General features: G+C 48.0%; 1 protein-coding gene and 1 long non-coding RNA gene across 4 annotated transcripts in view; one reads left to right on the top strand and one right to left on the bottom strand.

Moving 5' to 3' along the window:
• Positions 1-19734, top strand: part of LOC111144199 (kinesin family member 9) — a 49387-nt gene extending 29653 nt beyond the window's left edge. For all 3 annotated transcript variants that reach the window (XM_022498409.1, XM_022498408.1, XM_022498407.1), the window contains 11 exons: positions 125-193; positions 912-1016; positions 2585-2640; positions 3387-3477; positions 3963-4096; positions 5464-5655; positions 7256-7470; positions 10714-10890; positions 11180-11295; positions 11694-11798; positions 19286-19734. In XM_022498409.1, coding sequence (XP_022354117.1) covers positions 125-193; positions 912-1016; positions 2585-2640; positions 3387-3477; positions 3963-4096; positions 5464-5655; positions 7256-7470; positions 10714-10890; positions 11180-11295; positions 11694-11798; positions 19286-19336 — 1311 coding nt within the window. In that variant the 3' untranslated portion in view covers positions 19337-19734. The remainder of the gene's footprint in view (positions 1-124; positions 194-911; positions 1017-2584; positions 2641-3386; positions 3478-3962; positions 4097-5463; positions 5656-7255; positions 7471-10713; positions 10891-11179; positions 11296-11693; positions 11799-19285) is intronic.
• Positions 3527-27576, bottom strand: part of LOC111144201 — a 56922-nt gene continuing 32872 nt past the window's right edge. Inside the window, exon 4 of the long non-coding RNA XR_002640369.1 lies at positions 3527-3573. This is a non-coding gene — a long non-coding RNA (uncharacterized LOC111144201). The remainder of the gene's footprint in view (positions 3574-27576) is intronic.

Below are 27576 nucleotides of genomic sequence, written 5' to 3'. Positions count from 1 at the left end.
TGGGTTTCCAGGAGGGGTCTGGATATCCAGGCATAGATTGGGGAATTGTGGGCTTGTTGTGGGAGAGGAGGGTGATCTCTCTACCCGTCCTCCCTGCCCCACCCCCAACTATGTTTCCTGGCAGCGAATGGTGAAGAACCTGGAGAAGGAGCTGGCGCTGCTCAAGCAGGAGCTGGCCATCCATGACAGCCTGGTAAGGGGCTAGCGGCAGGGGTTTGGGGTGAGGGGTTGGCTGGACTGCTAGAGGGGGTGAGGTCAGGATACCAGGTGGGCAGAGGGACTGGGTGGACAGGGGCCAGATGGGTAGGCAAGCCAAGTAGGTAGGGAGACGTGGGGAAGGGGGCTGGGGAACAGGGATGCTTGGAAGCTAGGGATACTAGAAGACCAGGAGGATGTGGGCATGGATGTCAGATACCAGGGAGCAGAGGCAGACAGTTGACAGGAAAATGAGGGGCAGGTGGCAGGCAGGTAGGGCAGGGGCGGACAGCATGGGGGTCAAGGTCAGGGAGGTGGAACAGATTGGGCAGTGGGGGAGGGGCAGTAGCAGAGTGCCCTGAGGGCAGAGGGTGGGAACTGGAGACCTCTGATGGCTTGCCTGGGCCTACTCATGGTCCAGGGAGGGTCTCAAAGCAGAGGCACCCCCCCCCCCATAGCCCTCAGGGGACAGAGTCTGCTGAGTCTCAGCCCCCTTGCTTGGAGTGGCAAGCCCATGTCAGGCAGCTCTCAAGACCTAGTTGTCCCTCTGTGACCCCAGCACCTAGCCAGAACCCAGTGGTCAAGGCAATGGAGCTGGCTTAGTTGGCCAGGGCCTGTGTCCAACCTCCCCACCTTGGTTGTCAGAACGACCCCTGCTGCCCCTGTTGGGCTCAGGTGTTTGGAGCTTGTTGACATGTTCTTCATCCTCCTTCAAGGCCAACCGCACCCTTGTGAACTACGATCCCATGGATGAAATCCAGATTGCTGAGATCAACTCCCAGGTGCGGAGGTACCTGGAGGGGACGCTGGATGAGATTGACGTAAGGATCCTCTCCTCGGGACCATGCCCTCCCTATCCTGGGCATCCCCCGACTTGTGCTGGGCTGGCCTTGGAACCTCACACCGAATGGGTGCAGTGGGTATGGGGTGGGTGGTGCTGGACCCCTGGACTTGGGCCCTACAGCCTACTAAGGCCTCAGCATCCATGTTTAGGGTTATAAGGATGGGTGTGCCCCTCAGAGTGGCCAGCATCCTTGAATAGCCTTGACCCACAGGGGGTGGTCCATCACCGTGGGCACAGGGCGGTCCCTGGAGCCAGGCTGCCCTAGATCACATCCCAGCTCCGATGTCTCCTTGCTGTGTGACTTCAGCAAAATGCTCGGCCTTGTGTACTTGGGTGGCCACACCTGTAGAGTGAAAGGGAAATCAAAGTGGAATTAACTCAGGAGCTCAGCTGTGCCGGGTGGAGTGAGGCCATTCAAGGGTGTCCGTCATGTGGGCTGACAGGGCAGACATGCAGGGCCTGTGTTGGAGTAAGCTAAGGAGGAAGAGACAGCAGCCACACAGGGAAGGGTCCTCAGGGGGAAGGAAGGATGCATTCTATTTTGACAGTGCAGGCCAGGAAACCCCTCACCGGGGAGCTACATGGCAGCCCCCGCCCCGTCCCCACCACCCTGGTCTTCTTAATGTGGCAGCTCTAACTGACAGGCCTGGGACAACTGAGGGGTGGGCTCTTCTGGCCTTGGAGCAGGGTTAGTCCCAGAATGACCCTCTGTCAAGGGTAATACTTGTGGTCTGTAGGGCCAAGAGGGAAGCCAGTGGCCTTCCTCGAGCCACAGATGTGTATGTGCTACACAGAAAGTTCATGATAGAACCTTGTAGAAACAGGAGGGAGCTGAAGACAGTAAATTTTATTAAAAATTTTTTCTTAGTATTTTCAAGAACTAGAGTCAATTTTATAGAGACCTTCACTTAGAAAAGGTAATTTTTAAAGACTCATTTATCTGAGAGATATGAGCACGCAAGCATGGCAGGGGAAGGGGCAGAGGAGAGAGAGAGAGAATCTCAAGCAGACTCCCTGCTGAGCATGAAGCCCAGTGCAGGGCTACAACTCATGACCCTGAGATCACAACCTGAGCAGAAATCAAGAATCAGCTGCTTAACTGTCTACACCACCCAGGCACTCCACGGAAGTTCATTTTTATAGCCTCAGTATTTACTTAGTTTGAAAACTATGAATCAGTTGTGTTTCTCTGCTCATTTTTTTTAAAGATTTTATTCATTCATTTGAGAGAGAGAGAGTATGCACAAGCAGGGGAGAGGCAGAGGAAGAGGGAGACGCAGACTCCCCACTGAGCTGGGAGCCCGACGCAGGGACTTGATCCCAGGACCTGGAAATCATGACCTGAGCTAAAGGCAGATCACCAACAGCTGAGCCATCCAGGCACCCCTGTTTCTCTGTTCTTGAGGAGGTTCCTGATGTTCCATTCTCAAGCCATACATGATTAAAGGGTTAGCCAAGGAGTTCTGGTTTCTCTTCTGAGTGTAGACACACCCTCAACCCTGTGCGGCCTGAGGCCCAACCTCTGCCTTGCTGTCTTGCCTCCAGATCATCAACCTCAGACAGATCCAGGAGGTGTTCAACCAGTTCCGGGTGGTGCTGAGGTAAGGGACCCTCACCTGCCCATCAGACTCCTACATCAGACTGCCGTTTTCATTTCCTGTGGCCAGGGTGCAGCTCTCAGCACACGACCTTGTTTCTCATGGATGAGAAGCCAGCTCAGAGTCCTTGGGGTGTGCCCAGGCCCCTGAGCTCTCAGAACCTCCAACCCTCCCCTTCCCCTGGGGGAAGCCGGGAGGAGAGCTGTCTGTTCAAGGACAACTCAGAGAAGAAGTTCATGAGTTCATGAGTTCATGAATTAGATGGGAGGTCCTTCTGGAGTGCCAGCCCTGAGTGTGGCCAGAGCAGGGCATCGTGAATACACCCTGTGCCCCACCCCCATCTCAGGAGGCATTTGTGATGTATTGGGGCAGACATACCTGTACAGTGAGCAGCTTGTGCTGGGTGGTAGCACAGGCATGGGTGACATGATTTCCTGGGGCCTTTTAAAGATAGAACCTAGGTGGGAAACCATGGTCCTGAGGCAGGCTTACAGTCCTTGTTAAAGTTTTCTTGGAGCAGAAGTCCCTGACATACAAGGGTGGCCACTGCCAATTTGAGGGGTGAACAAGTGGTATGTGCTCTGAAGAATCGGGGTGTGGAATGGGCTTGTTTTGTCTGGTTCATGATGAGAGTGTGGCTCCATCACAAGGGGCCACACTCGAATGACTTCTAGTTCTCATACTTGGTTCTCAATCTGGAAGGTTCAGTCTAGCTCCAAGGTGCAAGGTGTTCTCTCCTCTCTCTCAAGCCAACAGGAGCAGGAAGTGGAGTCCACTTTGCGCAGGAAGTATACCCTTATAGACAAGAATGACTTTGCTGCCATCTCCGCAGTCCAGAAGGTATGCACGGTTTCTTCCTGTTGACAGCGTTCATGTCAGATTTTTTCCATCTCCAGACCTTTCCAGAAGCAGCAGGGGTTCTACATTCAAGCAGATCTGGGGTTGCAACAGATAAAGGGAACACCAGGATGAGCATGACCCATGCAAGAGTAAACCGGATATGAATTCAGACTGGTCTCCAGGATTGGAGTCATGACCGTAAACATGACCATAAACAAGACCAATTCCTGGAATTAGGTTGGAAACAGGCCTTAAGATCCGCAAGGGTTGGCCTGAGACACCAGACCATTGAGTGAAGTTGATGTGGAATGTGGACATTGGTGGTCAGAGACCGTGCTGTTGGAGACAGCCTCAAGCTGGCAACCTGGGCCTGCCATCTTGGCATGTGGGGTGAATATACCCACCTGAGCATAAGAGTTACTTGGGTCCCCCACAGGCCAAAACCCTTAATCTAACCCTCGGCCCTGTGGCTGGCCTCTATCCAGGCAGGGCTTATGGACGTTGACGGCCACCTCGTGGGTGAGACTGATGGACAAAGCTTTGGACTCGGGGTCATGCCTTTCTCTACCAAACCTGGGAAGAAACCCAAGTCCAGGAAGATGTTCAAAGAACAGCTCAGGTGAGGAACCTTCCTGTTGCTTTACCTGCTCACCACTTGGCCCTCCTCAGCTGGTGAAAGAGAGGACACAAGCTAGTGTCTCTGCTACTGGGTGGTCCCCGTTGCTCGTATTGCTGAGAATACTAGCAACATCTGTGGGGTCCAGGCTAAGCTGGTTACCTCTTGTCCACACAGCAATCCCAGGAGGTAGGAGGTCATGGCTCCATTTTACTAATGTAGAAACCAAGGCTTGGAGAGGGGAAGTCACTTCCAAGGTGACACCACTGACGAGTGATAGAGTAGAAGAGAGACGCTGGGTACCGCCCTGGTATTATATGTGGAAACCACCCCTAGCCGGAGTCCTTCTGTGACCCAGCTCCTTGGTACTCATGTCACCTGAATGCCCCAGTTCACCTTCCAGACAAGAATCGTTTGTGTGCGCCAGGCGAGAGGAGTGTCAAGGCTCACTAAATGAGATGCCCTCCCTGGAAGGTGCTGGTAGCTGTGGACATGAACACAGGCTCTAGGAGGCTCCTCTCACAGAAGGGGTCACCTTGTGTGAGGCATGGCAGCCTCTCTGGGCTTCCGTTTTCTTCTTCCTAAATTGGGGAATCATAATAGTAGCTTCAAAGTCAGGAGGGTTGTTGGGAAGATAAACAGGTGAAGGCAGTCCCTGTACCTAGAAAGTACACCATGTGAATGGGTGTTGCTATTATTATCGTCTGTCAGAGGACACAGGCCGGAGCTGATTGTAGAAAACTGTTCCATGTGGGGCAGGAGTTGAGTAGCAGGGGTTGCCGAGGCCCTTGGTCTCCTCCTGACGGCTCAGGCCTGCTCACATGCGCCTCTCTGAGGAGGAGGAGGACCCTGGGTGCCATCACTTGGAGAGAGAGGGCAGCTACTTTTCTGGGAGTGGCTGTGGGCATTCGTGGAGGTGGGAGAGTGGGTTGTGGATTGATCAGGGCAGCAGGGCAGACATGTCTTGCTTTATCTTTGGTCCCCAGACAGACCTATGCGGGGTGGTGGCTCTGCCTTCCCGGGATGGCTGTGTGATGAAGACCTCCGCAGCCCGGATGCTCTAGGGAGCCTGTGGCCCTCCTCACAGGCCTAGCCGCTTTCAGACCTGGAGACTGCCTAGTTTCCCCAGGTGTCTCCTGCCAGGGACTGCTAAGGGAGGGCTCCTCATTCTGATGAGGGGGAGAAGAATGCCCATTGGTGTGGCTTAGGGTCATACCCTTTGCCCTTCAGCCTAGGTTTATGATCCAGCTAGGACTGCATGGGATGGGGCTTTTTCTCTCTGTGGGTTTGGAAATGTCACTCCCCTAAGTACCAGAGATACCTTACTGCCTCTGACTGAGCCCTGGGGCCTCCCTGCCTTCTCCTTCCAGCTCCTCAGGAAGAAAGGAAGGTGCCGGCAGCCCTGTGAGTGGCAAGGATTTGGAGGTCTCCATTTCCAAGACCCAGGCGACCCCATCGTCCAAGGAGGGAGATGTCAAAGACTTGCCCCTGCGGGACCGAGAGACCTCCAGCACTGAGCCCCTTCCCTTAGACTCCCCAAAGGAGGAGTGGCGCCCACCCAGGTAAGCACCTCAGGCCAGTTCACCAGACCACTCAAAACCCGAGTGTGGTCATGTCAAGAGTGCCTACAGATAAATGAGAAGTAGAAGAGGGGGTAATAGGCAAAGGCCAGGAGCACAGTCCGGAAAGAAGCAATATGATGGCTGAGCCATACGCGAACCAGTCCCGCCTTAGGAGCCCTCCAAGATACACAGTTATATGTGGAATCATTTTAGGCTCTTCAGAGAGTAGTCATTTAAAGAATTATGTTTACATTAAAAAAAAAAACTAATGTATTTATATTAAAAAAAATAACTAACTTAAAAATAACTAATTAAAAGGCCCCATCTTTTCAAGGTATGAGACCCCTTCCTCTAGCTACACGGTTCCTCTCCCTGGTGAGCCAGTAATCGAGTGTTCAGCAGTGGAGCCTGAGGAAATGATTGAAGCTGTGGACAGAAATTTATGCGAACAGGTGTTCATGGCATCATTCATTTAAAAAGCCAAAAACGAGTTTTGGAAACACCTTCACTAGCTAATGTTACTGAAAAGGTACTAAGTGAATGATTGTCTCTGCCCTTGGGATGTACAAGGATGTGCGTGAAGAATTCTTTCCTTAGCAGATGAACATTTCCAAGAACTCAGAGAAGTTGAAAGTACGTACAGCCGACACCTTCTTGGTTCTGCATTGAACACGTTACTTACTTCATCACACATCCGTCTTTCTCTCCATCCCTCTTATTTTTTCAATGCATTTTTTAAACTTTTTAAAAAATATTTTATTTATTTGACAGACAGAGATCACAAGTAGGCAGAGAGGCAGGCAGAGAGAGAGGAAGAGAAGCAGGCTATGTGGAGCAGAGAGCCCGTTGTGGGGCTCGATCCCAGGACCCTGAGATCATGACCCAAGCCGAAGGCAGAGGCTTTTAACCCACTGAGCCACCCACGCACCACCCCCCCTTTTTTAGTATTTTATTTATTAATGCATTTTTTTAACTTTTAAAAAATTTATTTATTTTTAAGATTTTTATTTATTTATCTGAGAGAGAACACACAAGAGAGAGCACACAAGCAGAGGGGAGGGGCAGAGGGAGAGGGAGAATCAGACTCCGAGCCTGAGGGGCGGGGGCTCTCAATCACAGGCCCCATTCAACGACCCGAGCCACCCCAGCGCCCCCTGATGCATTTCAAAGGAAGCTGCAGACAGTCCACATCCCCTGCCCCAACACTTCACCTCACATCCTCACAGCATGAAGGAATGCCTCTGTGACAAACTTAAGATGTAAAATGATATCTGCTGCATGACGTCAAACATTAAATAATGTATCAAAGAAATCCCTGAAGGAGATACATCAAAGCGTAGTTGCCAATAGGTAGTGAGTGGTTTTTTGCTTTGTTTTCTGTTTTTTACACTTTTCCTCGCTGTCCTTACTTGCTGCGATGGTCACGTGCCCTTGCTGGGGGGCGGGTGGAGTCAGAGACAGACCTGGGGGCGTGGTTCCTGCACAAAGTCCCTAGGACTTCTGGTCGCCTGCCCACAGAAGACCCTCACCAACCACCCCAGGAAGAGGGGCAAAGTACCTGGTAGCTCTGGCTCCCCTTTCCCTCCCCTTCTGTCTTCAGGCCCAGTACCCCACCCCCCAAACCTGTGGCCTTCGAGGACTTTAAGAACGAGCGGGGCAGTGAGATCAACCGCATCTTCAAAGAGAACAAATCCATCCTGAATGAGCGGAGGAAAAGGGCCAGCGAGACCACGCAGCGCATCAATGCCATCAAGCGGGAGATGGACCTGACCAAGGAGGCACTAAATTTTCAGAAATCAATCCGGGAGAAGCAAGGTGAATGTGGTGGGAAGGTGGCGGGTGGTGGGAAGGTGGCGGGTGGCGGTGGGAGCTGAGTCATCCTGCTCTAAATGGGGCAGCCTTGGGCACCAGAGGACGGAAACGGGAGGGGACTGTGGTCTTCATGCCTGGGTCATCGTGTGGGTCTAGTCAGCCCCAGGGAGTCACAGGCTCCTTCCCTATCAGGCAGCCTTTGCTTGTGGATCTCCCGCTATTTTGTTATCTCAGACCTAGGTGCTGGGCCTTCTACCTGGTGTGTGCTGCTCCCAGTGGAGAAGCAGGCCTTTGGTCCTATAGACACTTCCCCAGAGAGATGGGCAGCTGGTGACCCCCACAAGGGCCCTAGGTCCTGGTGTGGTCTCACTGCCCAGGGTGGTCTGATTGGCGTGAGGGTGCTGGTGAAGACAAGAAACTGAGGAGGGAAAGAGAGGGCTTAAGGAGCCATTGTCACTGAGACCATTCCTCATGCCCATCCCTCACCACCCATGCTGGCCTGGCAGTCTCGTCTCCTAAGGCAGGTGGCGTCTGGGGGGCCCTTAGGCTCAGAGAGGAGGGACCTCAGTGTGGCGAGGGTGCTTACCTGGTGACCCTGACCCTAGTGCCCTTGTCCCAATGATGGACCCGTGCTCACCCCTGCCCTGGGGTGCCCTCCCACCTTGAGTGTGCAGAGGACTCATCGGGGAGGGCCAATCAAACACAGACTACCAGGCCCTGACTACTGGCTAACTCGGGAGATCTGGAGCAAGGCCCAGAACTGCATTTTAATGAGTAACCATCCCAACTCGGAGGCCAGAGGTTCAGAAGCCACATTGTTGTTCACAGTGCTGGTCCCATTGTCCTTCTCCCGACGGGGCACACCGGAGGTTAGCGGGCTTCCCCTGGCTAAGCCACAGCCCTGTTCCAGGTGGGCCACCCAGACGGCAAGCTGTTGGGGCATCTCCAGATGTCGTCTGTTTGATTTCGGCGGGCCAGGCGGATCATCTCACAGTGGGATGTGCGCTTTACTCGTTTACTTCTCAGAGGGCAGCTCCAAATACTTCAGGCCACTCTGCTTATACCCTACAGACCAACAGTGACACACTGCTCCAGAGGGCTAAGCCTCCATGGGTCTGGGCACGGGGGAGGGCTGGCAATGGTGGCTCCAGCCAGAACCTCCAGGGTGAAGATCTTACAGGACCAATGACTTCTTTGTCCCTTCTGCCCACACCTTCTTTGACGGCAACTTCTTATTACTTATTTACGTATCTTAGATAATATATATTCATGCTATGCTGACATATCATTTATGCCTAAATATACCTGAAAACAGATATTTTTAAGGAATGAGATGAAGATTAAATAAACATTTTTATTTTATTTTTATTATTTTTTAGCAGATTTTATTTATTTATTTATTTGTCAGAGAGAGAGAGAGCACAAGCAGGCAGAGTGGCAGGCAGAGGCAAGGAGAGAAGCAGGCTCCCCACTGAGCAAGGAGCCTGATGTGGGACTCAATCCTAGGACCCTGGGATCATGACCTGAGCCGAAGGCAGTGGCTTAACCGACTGAGCCATCCAGGTGTCCCAATAAACACTATTTTAAAATAGTGAAAATTTGGAGGCACCTGGCTGGCTCAGTTGGAAAAGCATGTGACTTGATCTCAGGGTCGTGAGTTCGAGCTCTGTGTTGGGTGTAGAGATACTCAAATAAATAAAAACTTAAAATATTTAAAATTTTATCTATCAGTATAAAAACATTTTTTAAAAGATTTTATTTATTTATTTAAAGGAGAGAGAGCACAAGTGGGGAGCAGAAGGAGAGGGAGAAACAGGTTCCCCACTGAGTAGGGAGCCTGATGTGGGACTCAATCCCAGGACCATGGGATCGTGACCTGAGCTAAAGGTAGTGGCTTAACTGACTGAGCCCCCCAGGAGTCCAAAAAAACATATTTTTGCTCTTTCCCCACCAACATCAGTTGTTTTTCCATTGGTTATTAGAATACCAAATAAAATACTTTTATCTTGAGGGAATAGATCAAGAAAATTTGTTTTTTGATTTATTTTGATTGATAGCCACTTATTGGCCCAGAAAGGTCAGCAAATTTGGCATGTTAATTAGTGTTTTGTGAAAGAAAAATGAAAAATCATTTTAGGTTCAACTCTTTGAAGTTTTTTTCCTTGGCAATAATCAGAGGAACCGCCCCCACCCCCACCCTGTGGGACACGAAGTGTTCATGGTCCCTCCCCATGTCAGCAGAATACTGTAAAGACTTTACTCTGTGAAGGACTTGTGTCTGTCACAGTGACCACACTGGGGACTGCCCACAGCACACAGACCAGGCTGCTCTGCCCTGAAGGGGAGGGACCTTCGCGGGCGGGGGGGCACTCTGTACCCCCTCCCACTCTAGACTTCTTGAATTGGGACCAATTCAAGATTCCTAATTGTTTTTCCATAAATGGTGTCAGTGAATATGTAACTTCATTTTTCCCCAGGAAATATCAGTGGAAGGACACCTGGAGACTGCCTCACGCTTCCAGCTCCCTCCCCTGGCCACATACCTCAGTCACACAGAAGACTCACTCTCCAGGGTTCCTGGGGGTGGGAGCCCCACAGCCCTGATGGGGTTGACCTGATGCCTATGCTGAGATTTCAAGGTCCCGTGGGCAGGGTCCGGCTGAGTGCGTGGCTCCACAGACCATGTTATTTTGTCTTAACTCAGTAACCCTCATCTGACAGACCTTAAAAGCTCATGTAGAGACCATGAGATGACAAAACAGCACAACGGACTCCTTTCCTCCTGGAGCCTCTGATAGCCTTTTGACATGATACAGATTCACACTCTCTGTTATTAATAACCTTGCCCAGGTGCCTTGTGGTGCTAGCCCGTGGTGGCAATTCGTGTCTATGACTCACAAAGAACGTAAACGTCCATTCAGTTGAGGTTATTACGGAACTATCTTTGGCCGGTGAGGTTTAAGATCAAAATAAGTGTGAAGCATGCGCCATCTCTACCCTCTCCCCTGCCCACTCTTCCTGTTCTTAAAGTTGCCAGTGTGGCCCCCTCCGAGCTGAACTCCCTCTTCTGGTGAGACGTGTCCTGGTGGCCTGGCCTCCTCATGCTTTGCCCACCCCCACTCCACAAGCCAGCCCTTCTTCTAGTCTGTGGTCTTCATGCCAGCACTTTGTTCCTTCTTTCCGGAACGCCTTCCTCCCCACACCCCAGGTGAGCACCTCGTTCTCTGACCTCCCCTGTCCCTGCAGGCGAGTATGAAAACAAGGGGCTGATGATCATCGATGAGGAGGAATTCCTGCTGATCCTGAAGCTCAAAGACCTCAAGAAGCAGTACCGGGCTGAGTATCAGGACCTGCGTGACCTCAGGGCTGAGATCCAGTACTGCCAGCACCTGGTGGACCAGTGTCGTCACCGCCTGCTCACAGGTGTGCCATTTGGGAAGGCCGGCTGGCCACCTGAGGTCACAGGAGGCAGAGGGCCGGGTCTGGGTTCTGGAAACCATGTCAGAGCGTCTCTCTGACAGGGTCTGGGGCTGGGTAGGGGCTTCCGAAGTGTTCCCAGGATTCTGAGAGCCAGAGAGGGAGACGGGAAAGGGTGAGACCCTAGAGCAGGAAGCGAACAGAGGGTGAGCCTATGACAAGCACACACACAGGCTTTACCTGCTTCCGAGGCCTCCCCAGCACCTCACAGTGCTGTCTTCCCGCCTCCCTGCAGAATTTGATATCTGGTACAATGAATCCTTCTTCATCCCTGAGGACATGCAAGTGTCCCTGAAGCCAGGTAGCAGCATCCGGCCGGGCATGGTGCCTGTCAGCAGGCTCGTATCTCTGGTGAGTGCCGCAGGGGCTGGAGTGGGGACAGTGGATGAGCACAGGGTGTGGGGGCAGTACCCTTTGTCCTCTGTTTTCTCCACAAAGATGGCAGTGTATAGGCTGCTCCCAGATTCTCCCACAGCTGGCCTGGGCAAGTGAACAAGTCTAGGTCTCTCCCCCATTATGGAGGATGAGGACACAGAAGACATCACTTCCTGCTGCTACCTTTCTGGGGGAGCTCATCCTGCCAGGTGGCAGCTACAGAGTATCTGGAAAATATGGGCCTGGGGGTTATGAGCTACCCTGCATGGGGGTTTGCACATCCTGTGAGTGGCTGCCCTGATGCCCCCAACAGGCGCTGTCAGGGTAGATCCTAACAATGGCAGGCAGAAGGGACTGAGCTGAGCCTCCCCTAGGGAGAAGATGACCAGGACAAGTTCAACCAGCTGCAGCAGAGGATGCTGCCTGAGGGCCCAGACTCCATCTCCTTCTACAATGCCAAAGTCAAGACAGAACAGAAGGTAACTTGGTGTGGGGGAGGGGGGCTCATGTCTCCAGGAAGGTGGGGCTTCAGGGAGCACATTATTAGGACACCCAAGATCACGCTTCCCACTTTGGAGAGGCAAAGAAGGACTCTGGCAGCCGAGGGAAACACAGAGTCACCCAGAGTCAGTGGGTATCTTTTGCCAACTCCAGAGTTCTAGATTGGGTTAAATCCAGCAGGGGTCCCACAGACCATAGCCAGGCCTGCAGATGGTTATTGGGAGCTAAGCTGGCACCATGTGTGGGTCATAGCCCAGGGCAGGGTCTGGGAATCTTCTGAGACCACTGCCTGTTGGGGACAACCTCTCCAGTGGGGGCCACCATGAACAGGAGGCAGGGAACAGAGGCCCACATGCAGCTGAGGCAAAGCTAGACAGGGTGCTGGCCACAGGCTGGGCCTGTACTCTCCTCCCTCAGCAGGTGGGGCTGGAGCGGCGGGGCTCGCTCTGCTGAGGCTCAGTCCGGAGCCAGAACACAGAGGCCCTGTGGTGTGAACTCTGTGCACATAGAGTCTTCTTTTTTCTTTTTTTAAAAGATTTTATTTATTCATTTGAGAGAGAGAGAGCATGAATGGGGGTTGGGGGAGGGGCAAAGGGAGAGGTAGAAGCAGACTCCCCGATGAGCAGGGAGCCCCATGCGGGGCTGGATCCCAGACCCTGAGATCATGACCTCAGCCTAAGGCAGATCCTTACCCCACTGAGCCACCCAGGCGCCCCCCACAGGCCGGTCTTACACAGCAGGTAGCAGGTGCGCACAGGGAGTTTGCCCAACAGAGCACATTTAAAAAGTATAAATACAAAATATAAATATAAATACAAACACCTAGTCCCCCACCCTCTCTGACAGGGAACCCCTGTCACTTGTTTCTTGTGTTCCCGTGGCATTTTGTGCTGTATCTTGCCTTTCCCACTAAACAGTGTATCCTGAAGACCATTCCATGTCAACCCATGACATGGGTCTTTTTTCTTCTTAAAGCTGTACACTAGTACTCCACTGTAAGGAGGTATCAAAAGGTACTTAACCCACCTCATACTGAGGAACATTTGGGCGGTTCCACTGCTTTACAATACTGATACTGTGATAATCTCGTACAAATGCACATTCACATATGAGTGAATATATGTGAAGGTTCAGTTTTTATAGAAGTGAATTTCTTGGTCACGAGGACGTGTGTGCTTTAGTGGGTGGTGCCAGATCCCCTGCCTGGAGCCGGACCCATCTGTACTTCCACGGCCTCATCACAAGATGTGTCATCCTGCTTTTTGTTTTTTTCCAATCTGAAAGGTGAAAAAAGATCTCGCAGGGGAGCTTTAATTTGCATTTCTATTACTATGAATGAAGTTGGGCTTCTCCTATGCTTCAGTGCCATTTTAATTTCTTTTCCTGTAAATTGCCTATTCCTGTTTTTGCCTATTTTTCTATTGTTTTCTGGTCTTTATTCTTATTAACTTATAGGAAGTCTTGATATAGTGGGGAGATTGGCTCTTCATGATATGAGTTGCAGATATTTTTCCCTGTTTGTCATTTGTCTTTTGTGTTTATCTCTGTTTTTTTGTAGTTATTCTGTTGGGTTTTTAAAAGATTTTATTTATCATTTGAGTGAGAGAGAGAGAGAGAGCACACATGAGCAGGGGGAGGGGCAGGCAGAGAGAGGGGGGGAGAAGCAGACGCCCCGCTGAGCAGGGACCCCCAACACGGGGCTCGATCCCAGGACTCTGAGATCCTGACCTACATTGAAATCATGATTTGGACACTTAACCTACTGAGCACCCAGGTACCCCAAGATTGTGCATTTCTAACTAGGCTCAGATGATAGTCGTTCTGCCATCCAGGACCACACTTTGAGTGGCCCTCCAGACCTCCAGGCCTTTCTCTCTCCAGACCTGGACTTAGCTTCTCCCTGAGGTCTATTCCTTCCTCTGTTCTACTCCCTTCACTTCTCATTTTCTTGCCCCAGTCTTTGCCCTGTCATGCTTCCATTTTCTAAGACTTCCCAGCTCCAATGCCCCGTATCCCCTGACTGCTTATTCTGTGTCTCTCCAGAGGGAAAGCCTAGTTGACTCTTCTTGGGTTAAGTGTACATTCCTTGTTCAGTTCGCAGCGGTGTGAAGAGGCACCTGCCCAGCCCAGCTGCCTGGCCCCAGTCCTTTAGCAGGCGGGAGGATGGCTTTATCAGGCGGCCAAATAGCGTTAGGCTGTGAGTATCAAGCCTTAGTAACCCCGGTGACTGTAGGGAGGCCCATATCAATGGGCAGGGCCCTGTCTCTCTGGAAAGGTTTGCTGGAACCCAATCACTTGGCTGGGGCAGGCAACCCTGGCCAGGCTGCTCCCATGGACCCCACTGGCTGACTCCAAAAAGCTTGCTCAGGGTTGTCCATGAAAATCTCTTTGTGGGAAGATGGGACTCTCCCAGAGGCCTGGGGAAAGAATGGAGTAGGGGCAAGTGGGCTTAGATAGCCTACCTCAGAAATCATTTGACTGTGACCGCCATGTAGGGGCTTCCTTCTCTGGCTACAAAGAGGCCTGCCCCTGCTGGGCTCGGTGGAGGGGGCACATGGTAGGAAGCAGGGGGTCCAGCTTTATTTTTTTGCAGACGGATATCCAGTTTTCCCAGTGCCAGTTGTTAAAAAAAGGATTCTTCATTGAATGATCTTGTTACCCTTGTTGAAATTCAATTAACCATATATGTGAGGGTTTAATATTTGGATTCTCAATTCTATTCCACTGATCTGGAAGTTTGTCTTTATGCCAGTACTGTAATGTCTTAGTTACTTTAGACTTGTAGTTAGTTTTGAAATTACAAAGTATGAATTTTCCATCTTTGTTCTTCTTTTTCAAGATTGTTTTGACTATTCTGGGTTCTATTTCCATACAGATTTGCAGACCAGCTTGTCAGTTTATGCAGAGAAGCCAACTGGGACAGGGGTTGTGTTGAATCTCCAGATTGATTCGGGGAATAGTGCCATCTTAACAATATTAAGTCTTCAAATCTATGAACATAGGCTATCTTTCTATTTATTTAGGTGTTTAATTTCTTTCAGTGGAGTTTTGTACTTTTCAGAGTATAAGTTTTGTATTTAAAAAAGTTTATTCCTGGGGTGCCTGGGTGGCTCAGTGGATTAAGCCGCTGCCTTCGGCTCAGGTTATGATCTCAGGGTCCTGGGATCGAGTCCCGCATCGGGCTCTCTGCTCAGCAGGGAGCCTGCTTCCCTCTCTCTCTCTCTCTGCCTGCCTCTCCGTCTACTTGTGATCTCTCTCTGTCAAATAAATAAATAAAATCTTTAAAAAAAAAAAGTTTATTCCTAAGTATTTTATTTTTTTTTAAAGATTTTATTTATTTGACAGAGAGAGATCACAAGCGGGCAGAGAGGCAAGCAGAGAGAGAGAGAGAGAGAGAGGAGGAAGCAGGTTCCCTGCAGAGCAGAGAGCCCCATGTGGGACTCGATCCCCGGACCCTGAGATCATGACCTGAGCTGAAGGCAGAGGCTTAACCACTGAGCCACCCAGGTGCCCCTATTTTATTATTTTTGATGCTATTATGAATGGAATTATATTTTCAATTTCATTCTTAGATTGCTGTTCATTGTATATATAGAAATACAGTTGATTTTTGTATAACAATGTGGTATTCCATCACCTTGCTAAATTCATTTATTAATTCTAATAGCTTCTTAGTGGATTCCTTTCTATACATACCAGATCATATCATCTACAAAGACAGATAGTTTTACTTCTTCCTTTCCAATCTGATGCCTTTTATAACTTTTTCTTGCCTAATTTGCATGGCTAGAACCTCTAGTACAAGGTTGAAATAAGAGGTGAACGTTGCCATCTTTGTCTTATTCCTGACCTGAGGGGGGGAGATATTCATTCTTTCACTCTTAAGTACGATGTTAGCTGTGGGGTTTTCCTAGGGGGAAAAAAAAAGAGCCTTAGAGTAGAACTTCTCACTCCGCTGCACATGAATCACCAGGCTGTTAGAATACAGAGTCTGATATGTCAGCCCTGGAGTGGAGCCTGAGATTCTGCATTTCTGATAAACTCCCAGATGGTGCCTATGTGGCTAGGCCAGGGAACACCCTTTGAACAGCACACTTTGAAGTTCATTATTGGGGGGTGCCTGGCTGGCTCAGAAGAGCATGCAACTCTTGATCTCAGGGTTGTGAGTTTAAGCCCTGCAGAGGGTGTAGAGATTAAATAAATAAAAAAAACTTTAAAAAAATGAAGTTCCTTCATAGAACCTTTCTTTTCATCAGGGTGAGAAAGTTCACATTATTTAATCCAAAATCCGTATTTCAGCTTTTGGCAGTTGTCCTAATGATGTCCTTTATAATTATTCTCCCTTCCCACCCTTTTCAGGATCCAGTCTAGGATCATGCATTACATCTAGTTGCCATGGATCCTTTAATCTAGAACAATTCCTCAGTCTTTCCTTGTGTTTCATGTTTTGAAGAGTCTAGGCCATTTTTTTTTTAGTTGAATGTCCCTCAGTTTCGGTTTGTGTGATATTTTCTCATGATTCCAATTCAAGTTGTGCATTTTGGGCAGGAATACCCAGAAATGATGCTATGTTCTTCATGGTCCATAGTACCAGGAAGTGCCTCAGTCAGCTTGGGATGCTATAACATAATACCATAGGCTGGGGTCTTAAACAACAGACATTTCTTTCTCATGGTTCTAGAGGCTAGGAAGTCCCAGATCAAGGTGCTGGCAGATTTGCTTCTTGGTGAAGGCCTTCTTCCTGACTCATAAACAGCCATCTTTTTTGCTGTGTGCTCACATGGCTTTCCTAGGCCTGTGTTTGTGAAGAGAGAGAGCTATTTCTCTCTCTGTTCCTCTTTTTCTAAGGACACTAAACCATCATGAGGAGCTCCACCCTCATGACTTCATCTAACTCTCATTACCTCCCCAAAGTTCCCCACTTCTTAATACCATTACAGTGGCCATTAAGGCTTTAACAAATGTATTCTGAGGGAATATAAACAGTCTGTAACAGGAGGCACAAGATGTTGCTTTGTCCCATTATTGGTGAGGTTAATTTTGATCAGTAGGTTACAATCACCCTGTACGTTGAATAAGAGGACCAAAAGGTCTTTGGGTTTGGCTTCCAGAATTTTATTCCTTATTGTAAATTGTTGTAAACTTGTTTTGACTGGCATAAATTATTTCAAGGTCATAGAAAAGGCGAACCAAAGTGATTTGCATGGCTGCCACCATGAACTTCTCTCTTGATATTCTGGACAAATCTTGAGTTTTCTTGAATTACTTCCAAAGTCTCAGATAAACATTTAAATTCTAAATCATTCAACAGAGGAATCCTGAATTTCTGTGGTCAGTGTTATATTCTCCCATCCTCCCCGAATCTCTAGAACTCTCTGCATTGGACCTTTCTTCTGCTGAAGACATGCCCACGAACACACTTTATACGCACGCACATCTTGACCTTGAGCCATTCTATCTTACATTTATTTAAACATTGTCCCATGTATTTTTACACATCCGACAGACAGGATCAGATTTGTTAAGGTCAAAACTTTTTCCATTTTGCGGAATTTCTCTCTTGGTGGCTTTTGTGTGTTTCTGTTTAAATCTTAAGTTCCTAGTTGGCCTGCAGCTATGGGAGTCTCGAGGGCATTAGTGCATCCCCCCCCCCCCCCCCCCACACGCACACAGTGTTTGTACTTGCTTCTGCAGTTAGCCATGGGGCATTGCCAATGCAGGACCATTTTAACCTCCTCCAAAAATTCCAATGTGAGGGACGCCTGGCTGGCTCAGTGGGTAGAGTGTGCAACTCTTGATCTTGGGGTAGTGAGTTCGAGCCCCATGTGTGGTGTAGTTTACTTAAAAAAAAAAAAAATTACAGCTTGAGAAGGAATTAATATCCAGAATATATAGAGAACTTTTAAAGCTCAAAAATGGGCAGGGGTGCCTGGGTGGCTCAGTGGGTTAAGCCTTTGCCTTCAGCTCAGGTCATGGTCTCAGGGTCCTGGGATCGAGCCCCACATCGGGCTCTCTGCTCGGCAGGGAGCCTGCTTCCCCCTCTCTCTCTGCCTGCCTCTCTGCCTACTTGTGATCTCTCTTTCTCTCTCTGTCAAATAAATAAATAAAATACTTTTTTAAAAAAAGGCTCAAAAATGGGCAAAGAGGGGCGCGTGGGTGGCTCAGTGGGTTAAAGCCTCTGCCTTCAGCTCAGGTCATGATCCCAGGGTACTAGGATCTAGCCCCAAATCGGGCTCTCTGCCCAGCAGGGAGCCTGCTTCCTTTCCTCTCTCTCTGCCTGCCTCTCTGCCTACTTGTGATCTCTGTCTGTCAAATAAATAAAATCTTTTAAAAAAAATGGGCAAAGAATAGATATAGCTGGAAAGAAAATATACAGATGGAGAGTACGCACATGAAAAGATAGACGCTCAAGGTCACCACTCATTAGGGAAAGGTGAATCAAAGCTACAGTATAACCACCTCATATCTGTTGGCCACTATCCAAAAGCCAGAGTTTGGTGAGGATGTGGTGACATTGGAGCCCTAGTGAGCATGCTGTGGGTGGGAATGTAGAGTGGTACAGCCAGTAAGTGAAACACACCAGTCATCAAAAGGCAAATGCTATAGGATTCCACTCACATGAGGTACTTCGAGTGGCCAAAACCAGAGACAGGAAAAAGAAAGTGGTTGCCAAGGGCTGGGGGAGGTAGGGAATGGGGAGTTGGTGCTTAATGGGCACGATGTTTCATCGTTGCAAGAGGAAAAGAGTCAGGGGCATGGATGTTGGGGACGGTTGCATATTAGGAATGTATTTAACACTCCTGAGCTGTACACTTAAAAGGTTAAGATGGTATGTTTTATGTAATGTGTCTTTTGCCACAGTAAAAACACCGAGGCGAACAAGAGAATTCCAGTTTAATATAGGAGCTGTGGGGGGTCTGGACTCATACCCACATTTCCGGTTGGGTTTTGCATTCACTTGTTTACTGCCCAGTGTTTCTGTATCCGCACACTTCCCCCCCGCTTTCTGAGAGCCCAGCAGTGAATTTGTGAACATTTAGTTGCTTTGTGGAGGCATGTGTGTCCATGCCTCTGGAGAGAGAAACCTCTTGTTTTCTTTTTGAACCTAATTCTTGCCAGAAACTTTCAAGTGGGCCCTTGGAACATGCATGTTTCTTTTTAAACCTGCTGCCACATGATTTTTGGGGGCATCTGGGTGGCTCAGTCAGTTAAGCATCTGCCTTTGGCTCAGGCCCCCTGCCACACCATTTTAAAACATTTTACATACTTTCTTTAGGACAAAAGAACAAAAGGGGATTAATGGAACATATTTCTCACAGAATTGGGGCTCGTCAGAGGGCATCCTTGTTCCCAGAGTGTGATGCTTGCAGAAAGAATGAGGGCGTGGGCGTACGTGGCATGGCTTCGGAGTCTTAAGTCCATGCCTCCTAATCAATTCCCGTTTTCTCCTCTTCTCTGTGTCCAGCGCAATTACTTGAAAACCATGATGGGCCTCCAGCAGGCACACAGGAAATAGGGACTCATCGCCAGTGCCTTAAAGGACGAGACTCCTGGGAACTCCCACCTGCTCTTGTGGTGCTGCTGACCCACCTGCCCAGAGCTCCAAACACTCTGCTCCGAGGCTGGGGCCCCGCGCAGAGAACTCACGATAGCCTGCCTCCCGACGGGAACATCCTTCACCTGACACCCTTGTTCATCCTCACAGAATGCTTGGGGTTTCAGTTCACTGTCTTGTATGCAGGGACAGGATAAAATCACTTTCTAGTCTGGACTTTTGATGCTCACTCAAAAACCTGCTTTTATTTCCTGTCCAGGAGGATGTCTTCCCTGTGTACAGGTGGGGTCAGAACTGAGTCTCCAGGAAGAAGATGAAAAAGTAGTTCAGCTGCCCTCCTGCTGGCACGGCTTTCTCCCACCGGCCAGCACCTTTCCCTCCCTGGATGGACGTCCTGGGGGTGAGCTGGCTGTAAGGATCCCCGATTCTCACAGCTCCTTCAGGCTGTAGGTTCCCTGAGCCAGTGAAGGCAGGAGGCCCTCCTTCCTCAGCTACCAGAAGAGGAATGGGTCTAGGTGGAAATGGCTGAAGGGCAGATTTTCATCTCACATAAGAAGAGGCTTAAAATGAGAGCTGTCTTACCATGACGTTAGCAGCAAGAGCCCCACAGTAGGAGGCTCTCTGGCGAGGAGGTTACAGACCATGCACTGCATAGAAGGTTGAACTGGATGGCACTGGTCCAAAGACCCTGTGACTCTGACTTCAGCCTGTCAGTGAGCAGATGGATGGGGGTTTGTGGAAGAGAGAAAGTAGAAAGGCATCCTTGAGGTCAGCCCCTTTCTCTTTCACTGACTGATACACAATGATCCTAAAAGAGCTTTCAGAGACCCCTACTGCGCCAAGGCTTCACAGAGCAGGGCCCCGACTTCATCCTCCTGGATGACACACATGGGAACTGCCACTGCCCAGAACTAATGGTGTGCACTCAGCCTTGTTGGTCTGTCCTCACGTTTCCTTCAATTGCAGCCAAATAGACAAATCAGCCCAGGCTCTGCCTACCCTCCCAGCTAGTGGAGGCCTTAGGCAGAGAGTTCTGGTTCTTTCCTTCCTTGGCTGTCCCTGTCCAACCAGGACTTGTTGGGGGTTCCCGTGTCTCTGGAGCATCTTGGGAAATAGGACACGACAAAGAGGTTACATCGTCTTGTTGGGGCCACCAGAAGCAACTGTTTGTGGCATGACCAGTCCCCCTTCCCCTCATTTCCTGCCAAAGGCTGGAATGGCACGGCCCTGCTGGACGTCACTCCATAGGATTCCTAGACGGCCAATCTCAGGGCCTCTGTTGTGGCAGTTGGGCACATTCGTCTTTAGCTCATTCATTACCTTGTAGGCCTCTTTGGCACAAGGTGAAACAGGTAGTCATGAGCATGGGCAGAGCCACAGGAATAAGCCAGGATGGCGCTTGGTAGACCACCCTTCACTCGAACTCCTCACAGGAGCAGATGCTTCCAACATGAGTGGGAGCTAGAGGGCATCATGTCCACTCAAATGGGCTTGTTCTAGAAAATAGTTCCTGAGGAGCTAATCTGACCACTAAAATCACCCCTGAGGGGCCTTCCAATTCCATCATGTGACAGATAAGATAAACTGACAATACTCTTGCTACAAACAGAAATGCTGGCTCAAATAGAAGTTTTTATTTTTTATTATTTGTTAAAGATTTTATTTATTTGACAGAGAGAGAGAGCACAAGCATGGGGAATGGCAGAGGGAGAGGGAGAAGCAGGTTTGGAAGGTCTGATGTGGGCTCGATCCCAGGACCCTGGGCTCATGACCTGAGCCGAAGGCAGCCGCTTAATGACTGAGCCACCCAGGCGCCCTGATCACAGATTTTTTAAAAAGCAGAACGTCTAGGGGTGAAAAAATGTTCTAAAAGTTAAAATGACAGACTAGAAACAGCAAAAGAGAGAATCAATGACCTGGATGTTGGATCTGAAGAAGATACTTGGAATAGAGCATAGAGGGATAGCGAGACAGAAAACTGAAAGTGTGGCTGAGAGACATGGTGGACAGAATGAGAAGCCAGGATACATGTAATCACAGATCCAGAGGTGATCCCAGGGCCATCACTGTCATGTGTGCTCATCCAGTGTCCTGGCTTTAAGTGTCTGTTCATATGCCAATTGTCAATCGTATAGAACTAGCTTAGGCTGCTCTCCTGAACTCCAAACCTGTATGTAACAGTCACAGCTCACTTGGCATCTCCATTTGAATGTCTATAAAGACGTCTACAAATCAGGGGTGCCTGGGTGGCTCAGTCGGTTAAGTGTCTGCCTTCGGCTCTGGTCATGTTCTCAGGGTCTTGGGATCTAGCCCCATGTTGGGATCCCTGCGCAGCAGGGAGTCTGCTTCTCCCTCTCCCTCTGACCCTCCTCCTTGCTTGTGTTCTCTCTCATTTTCTGTTTCAAAAAAAAAAAAAAAAAAAAAGACATCTACAAATCAGCATGTTTAAAACTAAATGCCTAATTGTCCTCCAAATATGCCCCACCACAGTCTCCCTTATCTCAGCCCACTTGCTCAGGCTAAATCCTTAGTTTTATACTAAACTCCTCTTTTCCTCTCACACCCCACGTCAAATCTGTCGAGAAATTCAGTGGACTTTACCTTTCTACTGCATTAAAAATCTGACCTCCTCCCCGCTTCTATTGCCCCAACTCTGATCTAAGCCACTGTTCTGTCTTGCCTGGGTATCTCAGTAACTTCCCATGTTCTCGTTTCTTCCCCTCGTTTTCTGTAGTCCATTTCCAGAACAGCTGCCTGGTTGATCCTTTTGAAATCTAAGTTAGACCACATCATACGTCTTTGCAGACTTCAGATGGTTCCTGTTTCTCTCTGAGTGAAACTCAGTTCCTTAAAACAGCTCAAAGGCCCAACATGATCTTGCCTCTTGTGACTTTACTCTCTTCTCTCTTCTGCCCCCTTGCTCACTCTGCTCCAGCCATGTGGGCCTCCTCCCTGTTCCTCAGACATGCCAGGCAGCTCCTGCCTCAGGACCTTTGTACCGGCTGTTTCTTCTGCTTGAAATCTTCTCCCAGATGTCCACGTGGCTCACTCTGACTTCCTTCACGTCTGCTTAAATGTCAACCTCTGTAGCAGATACTGTCATCCCTTGATCATAGACCCTTGCACTTGCCATTCCTGCAAGTGGATTCCTACTGAAAGCATCTGCAACTTTCTACATAAAGGCTTTCTCAACCGTAGGGACGTATTTGCTGCAAAGGGGGCCCAAATGCCAGGGAGTTAACATTGAGGAGCAACCCTCAGCCATTGAGTTGGTGGATGAGTATCCTAACCTCTCCCCTGGATGGGACATTTCTGAGGCATGTTTGCTATTTCCTGGGAGTTCGCAATAAAAGTACAAATGCACACACAGATGAATGGAACCAAAGGAAAAAAAGATGGTTGCTATATTTAGTGGAATTATCAGTGAAATAATATCACAAAATATTTAAAGTAGCTAATGATATAATTTTTAATCATATATAACAGTATAATGAAAAGGATAAGATTGGACCAATGTAGCACCCAAGGTTTCTTTGGAGATTCAAGATAGGACAAAGAACTCAGGGTAGTCCTCCCTGTCCTTCATGATCTTTAATCTGGAGGGTTCAGACATCTCTGTTACTGTTTCCTCTGGCATTGTAATGGAGGTTCCAATTACTTGCCCCCCCAACCCCCAGCAGCTGGCCCTGGGGAGTCTCACTTTGCACTTGACTTGAGAGGGCTGCATTTTCCTGGGCCAATACAACAGAGTGGTAAGCACAGGCTTCGGGCCAAGACATACGAATTTAAATTGGGACTCATATCTTAATGGCGTGGGACCTTGGGCAAGTTGTCCAATTTCTCAGCCTTTTTTCATATGTAAAACAATGATTAATAACCCTGGGACGGTGTATATCTAGTGCACAGCAGGGCTTCAACCAACTGAAACTGCCATGACATTAACAATAACAGTAATAAAGTGCCCAGCATTATGTCTGATAGACGGTAAACATACACACCCCCGCCCCCAATGTTAGGCTCCCTTTCCACTCCCCAAAATGGATTCTGAATTTGAAAAGGCAGCATTCAGACAGGCATTATTGTTCCCTAATTAAGCCTGACTGTGATTTTTAAAGACCAAAAGCTGAGGTACAGAGAAGTAGTTGCTAAAAATATACCCGGTGTCATCCTGGGCGGTGTTACTGGAGGTCAAGTGTCTTGGGTCAGCGAAGTAGTCCCACAACATACCACATCCGCCAGGCTGCCTTGGAACTTCATGTTGGTGGCTGGAGGCAGAGTTTTCGCTGGACAGACTCCCCAGGGGAGGGTGACAAGCATCATGAGAGGCTCTGAAAAAACTCAAGCTGGGGCGCCTGGGTGGCTCAGCTAAGCGACTGCCTTCAGCTCCGGTCATGATCCTGGAGTCCTGGGATCGAGTCCTGCATCAGGCTCCCTGCTGAGCAGCGGAGTCTGCTTCTCCCTCTGACCCTCCTCCCTCTCGTGCTCTCTCTCAAATAAATATTAAAAACAAAAAAACAAAACTCCAAAACTGTCAAGCAAGGAATAGTCACAGAAATTAGAGACATTTAATCTGAGAAGTGAAGGGGGGCAGCAGATTTTCTGTCATTTCAGGAGGGAAAAACGGGATGAGTTTTCCAAATCTGGAATGGATGGTCTTGGTGCAAACTGGGCCCCCGGTCCCTGGAGGATGCGAGCAGTGTCTGGGCAGCCCCAGTGAAGGTCCACGTGAAAGAAATCCTCAAACCAGGAAGTGAGGACTTGGGAGGCCCCCAGATTCCTTCTATCTAAATTCTGTGATTCTATAAAAGCAGCTATAGAAAGTTATTTAATGTATCAATCAAAAATCACATCATATATGTAGACATATTCATACTTGAGCAAAAAAGACTAAAATGTCAAAAGCTCAGTGGTTGTTTCTGGATGAAACAAGGACTTCCTTTCCTTTTGAATTTTTAGTTTATTAAATATTAATTGCTTTTATTAACAGAAATATCAAATTTAGAGAATAAGAAGAAAAAGTTTTCTAATGAGCAGCTCAGCTTTATGACGATAAAGGGAGAGGCACTCTGTTTGCAGAAATGTATCTGCAAATGCTGGAAGGGGGTCTTACGTGTAGGGAAGGGGTTTACCTCGGGGATGGCCATGATTGTGTGATTTGATGACTAAGTGGCTGGTTAAGAAATGGAAAAAGAAAAGAAAAAAGTGAATTTCTGGATGCAGGTGGGATTTTCCTGTTAAGAATCCCCTGAAGGAGAATCTTCTCTGTCCAGAAAAGCTGTAAAAGGCATTATGAGGCTGGGGTTTTGCATGTGTGGAGCAGACAAGTGCTATTCTTAAACTGGGGGTTGATGTGCTATGGGGCTGTGCCCTGGCCTTCTGTGGAAGGTGGAAAAGCTGAGGGAGCAACCCGGAAGGCTCTCAGAGAGGCTGAGAGGAGAGAGAACACAGCCACAAATGGTGCCAGGTATATGAGAAAGGAACACAGGATCTGAGACCTCCCAAGTTCAGATACCACCACTCAGAGTCCAGGACCTTGGGTACTCTTCTTTCTCTGAGTCTCAATCTCTGCATCTGTAAAATGGACGCAGCAGCTCTCACTGCCCTCTCCGCTACAGGGATGCTAAGAGAATCAATCACAGGAGATAATGTCTACAAAGACCTTACAATTTCTAAAGCCTTCCATAAATATGTTACTATTCCTGTTCTCTCAGGATGGCAGGAAGCTATATTAGGTAAGACTCTCTTCTGTTGGGTTAGAGTCTCAGAAAAGAGTGGGAGTTTTGACACCCAGTAAGAGCATTAAAAATTCCCAGAGCTATAGAAAAACATGGTGTGGTGGTGGTGGTGGCGGCAGCGCCAGTGGTGTTCAAGTCTAAGAAAGATTTTGTACCTGAACCGTGAGTTTATTCGAACCGGACAAGAAACCAGGATCTCCTGAACACAGATGGATGACTGGATGTCAGTGAGAAGAACATCTAATCATATTTAGGTGTTTCCAGCCCTTTAAGTCTTTTCATCTAAATTTTGTTACCATCTGTCCAAATATTCTAATATTAGTCAAGATGTATAATTAGCTCCTGAAACAAGCCTTGTGGTCTGCCAATGCCACTTCCTTGAAAAGCTCCAGAGGCAGAAGATGGATTAGGAGCCCTTCCCTTGATGGTTGGCAGTCCGGTGATCCTGGGGGCCTGTGATTCTAGGTCAATCCCACACACACACAATAAATAAAGCAAACCAAGACTCCAAGGGCAAAAAAGATGCAGATTATTACCTCAAGCATTATTTTAAGGTTGGACTGTAAAATGAAAAAGAAAAAAGTGTACATGTAAAAAAAAAAACACACACACACAAAAATTAACCAATATAGAAAGAGAGAAGTGCATTTTTTTGAGTTCTGACACAGCTGTTCTTATTCCTGGCTGCATATTATAATCACCTAGGGTGCTTTTATAAAATCCTGAGGCCTAGGCCACATCCTAGACCAATTAAATCAGAGCCTCAGATCTGGGGATCAGTAATCTTTAAAAGCTCCCTAGTGATTCTAATGTGTAGAATGAGTTGAGATCGCCCTGGCAGGAGACCTGGACATTTATTTTTCACCTTTGGTATGCTCTTGTTTACCTAATATGGTGATAAATTGTTGATTAATCTTAATTAGCTATTATTTAATATCATATATTGTCTTAGAAACAAGCACAGAAGCTTCTTTGCTGATTAGCTTACAATTTACAAATTTCCATATTTTCTGATTATAAAAGTCCAAGTACTCAAAGGTAAGACCTTGGCAGTGTATGTTTTATTTGCTGCACAGGTGATTCTCATTTGCAGTCAAGATCGAGAGGCATTGTTGCAGGTGCGCCATAAACATTTAAATAGATGGGTGTGGTGGGTGTGGATGAATGGATGGTTGTCTGAATGGGTGGGTGGTTGGATGGGGATCCGGGGATTCTCGGTCTTGGCACTACTGACATTTTAGGTCAGATGGTTATTTGTTGGGAGTGATCCTGTGTGTTGTAGGATGTTTAGCAGCATCTCTGGCCTTTACTCACTAGATGCCAGAAGCATCTCCCCGGTTATACAGCCAAAAATGTCTCCAGACATTTCTAAATGTTCTCTAGGGACAGAATCACCCTGGGTTAAGAATCATTGGAGTAGATCAATGGATGGATGGAGGGATGGATAGATGGAAGTATGGACAGCTGGTTGGAGAGGAGGATGGATTATATTCTCCTTTGGACTAGCTGTAACATGTTAGTGATGTCCTCAATCAATGAATTAAAAAAATCTTTGGCACATGTTCATTTTATATGTGTATGATAACCTTGATTATATGATTATAACTTCTTTGAAAAATTATCCTCTAACAACAGATAAATGGGCATTCTTTAGTGCTGGAGAGAGAATCAACTGGCTCATGTTTTCTGGAGGACTATTAGGCAGTGTCTCTCCAGAGCCTCAAAAATATACATATTGGCACATACTGCATGTATGCATTAGTACCTACACTTGGGATAAAAATATGGCTATACCTTAAAACTTAATTGTGGTGGCACCTGGGTAGCTCAGTAGTTAAGCGTCTGCCTTCAGCTCAGGTCATGATCTCTGGGCCCTGGGATTGAGCCCCGCATCGGGCTCCCTGCTCAGCAGGAAGCCTGCTTCTCCCTCTCTCACTCTCCCTGCTTGTGTTCCCTCTCTAGCTGTCTCTCTGTCAAATAAATAAATAAAATCTTAAAAAAAAAATTGTGTGTCTACCAGAGTTATACCACAAATACACTTTTCTCAAATGCAAATGTTAATTATTATTTAATTTTAAAATAATTATGATTTATTATTATATTAGATATTATATATTATAATAATGCATATAGTATTAAGATGTAATTATAATACATGACATGTAATTATATATTATATAATTTAATTAACTGTACACATATTTTAATTATAACATATAATAATTATAACTTTTATTTTAGTAGCCAAGTTTGTAAAAATTTAACATTTTAATACTTACGGGCACCATAATTTCCAAGCACCTTATGGCGGCTCAACTGCTATGTGTACCTCTGAGATACTAAAAAGACATCCATGTTGTTCAAAAAGGAACAGACACCCAAAAGAAGTCACTTGTCCCCAACAACAAACCAAGACCGAACTGCCACTCCCAGAGTGTGACCTTTAACCAGTCAGTCCATCTGGGA

The sequence above is a fragment of the Enhydra lutris genome, unplaced genomic scaffold (genome assembly GCF_002288905.1).
Source record: "Enhydra lutris kenyoni isolate GAN:26980312 unplaced genomic scaffold, ASM228890v2 scaffoldscaffold10, whole genome shotgun sequence".
Taxonomy (NCBI): domain Eukaryota; kingdom Metazoa; phylum Chordata; class Mammalia; order Carnivora; family Mustelidae; genus Enhydra; species Enhydra lutris.
This window is presented reverse-complemented; position numbering and strand designations above follow the sequence as displayed.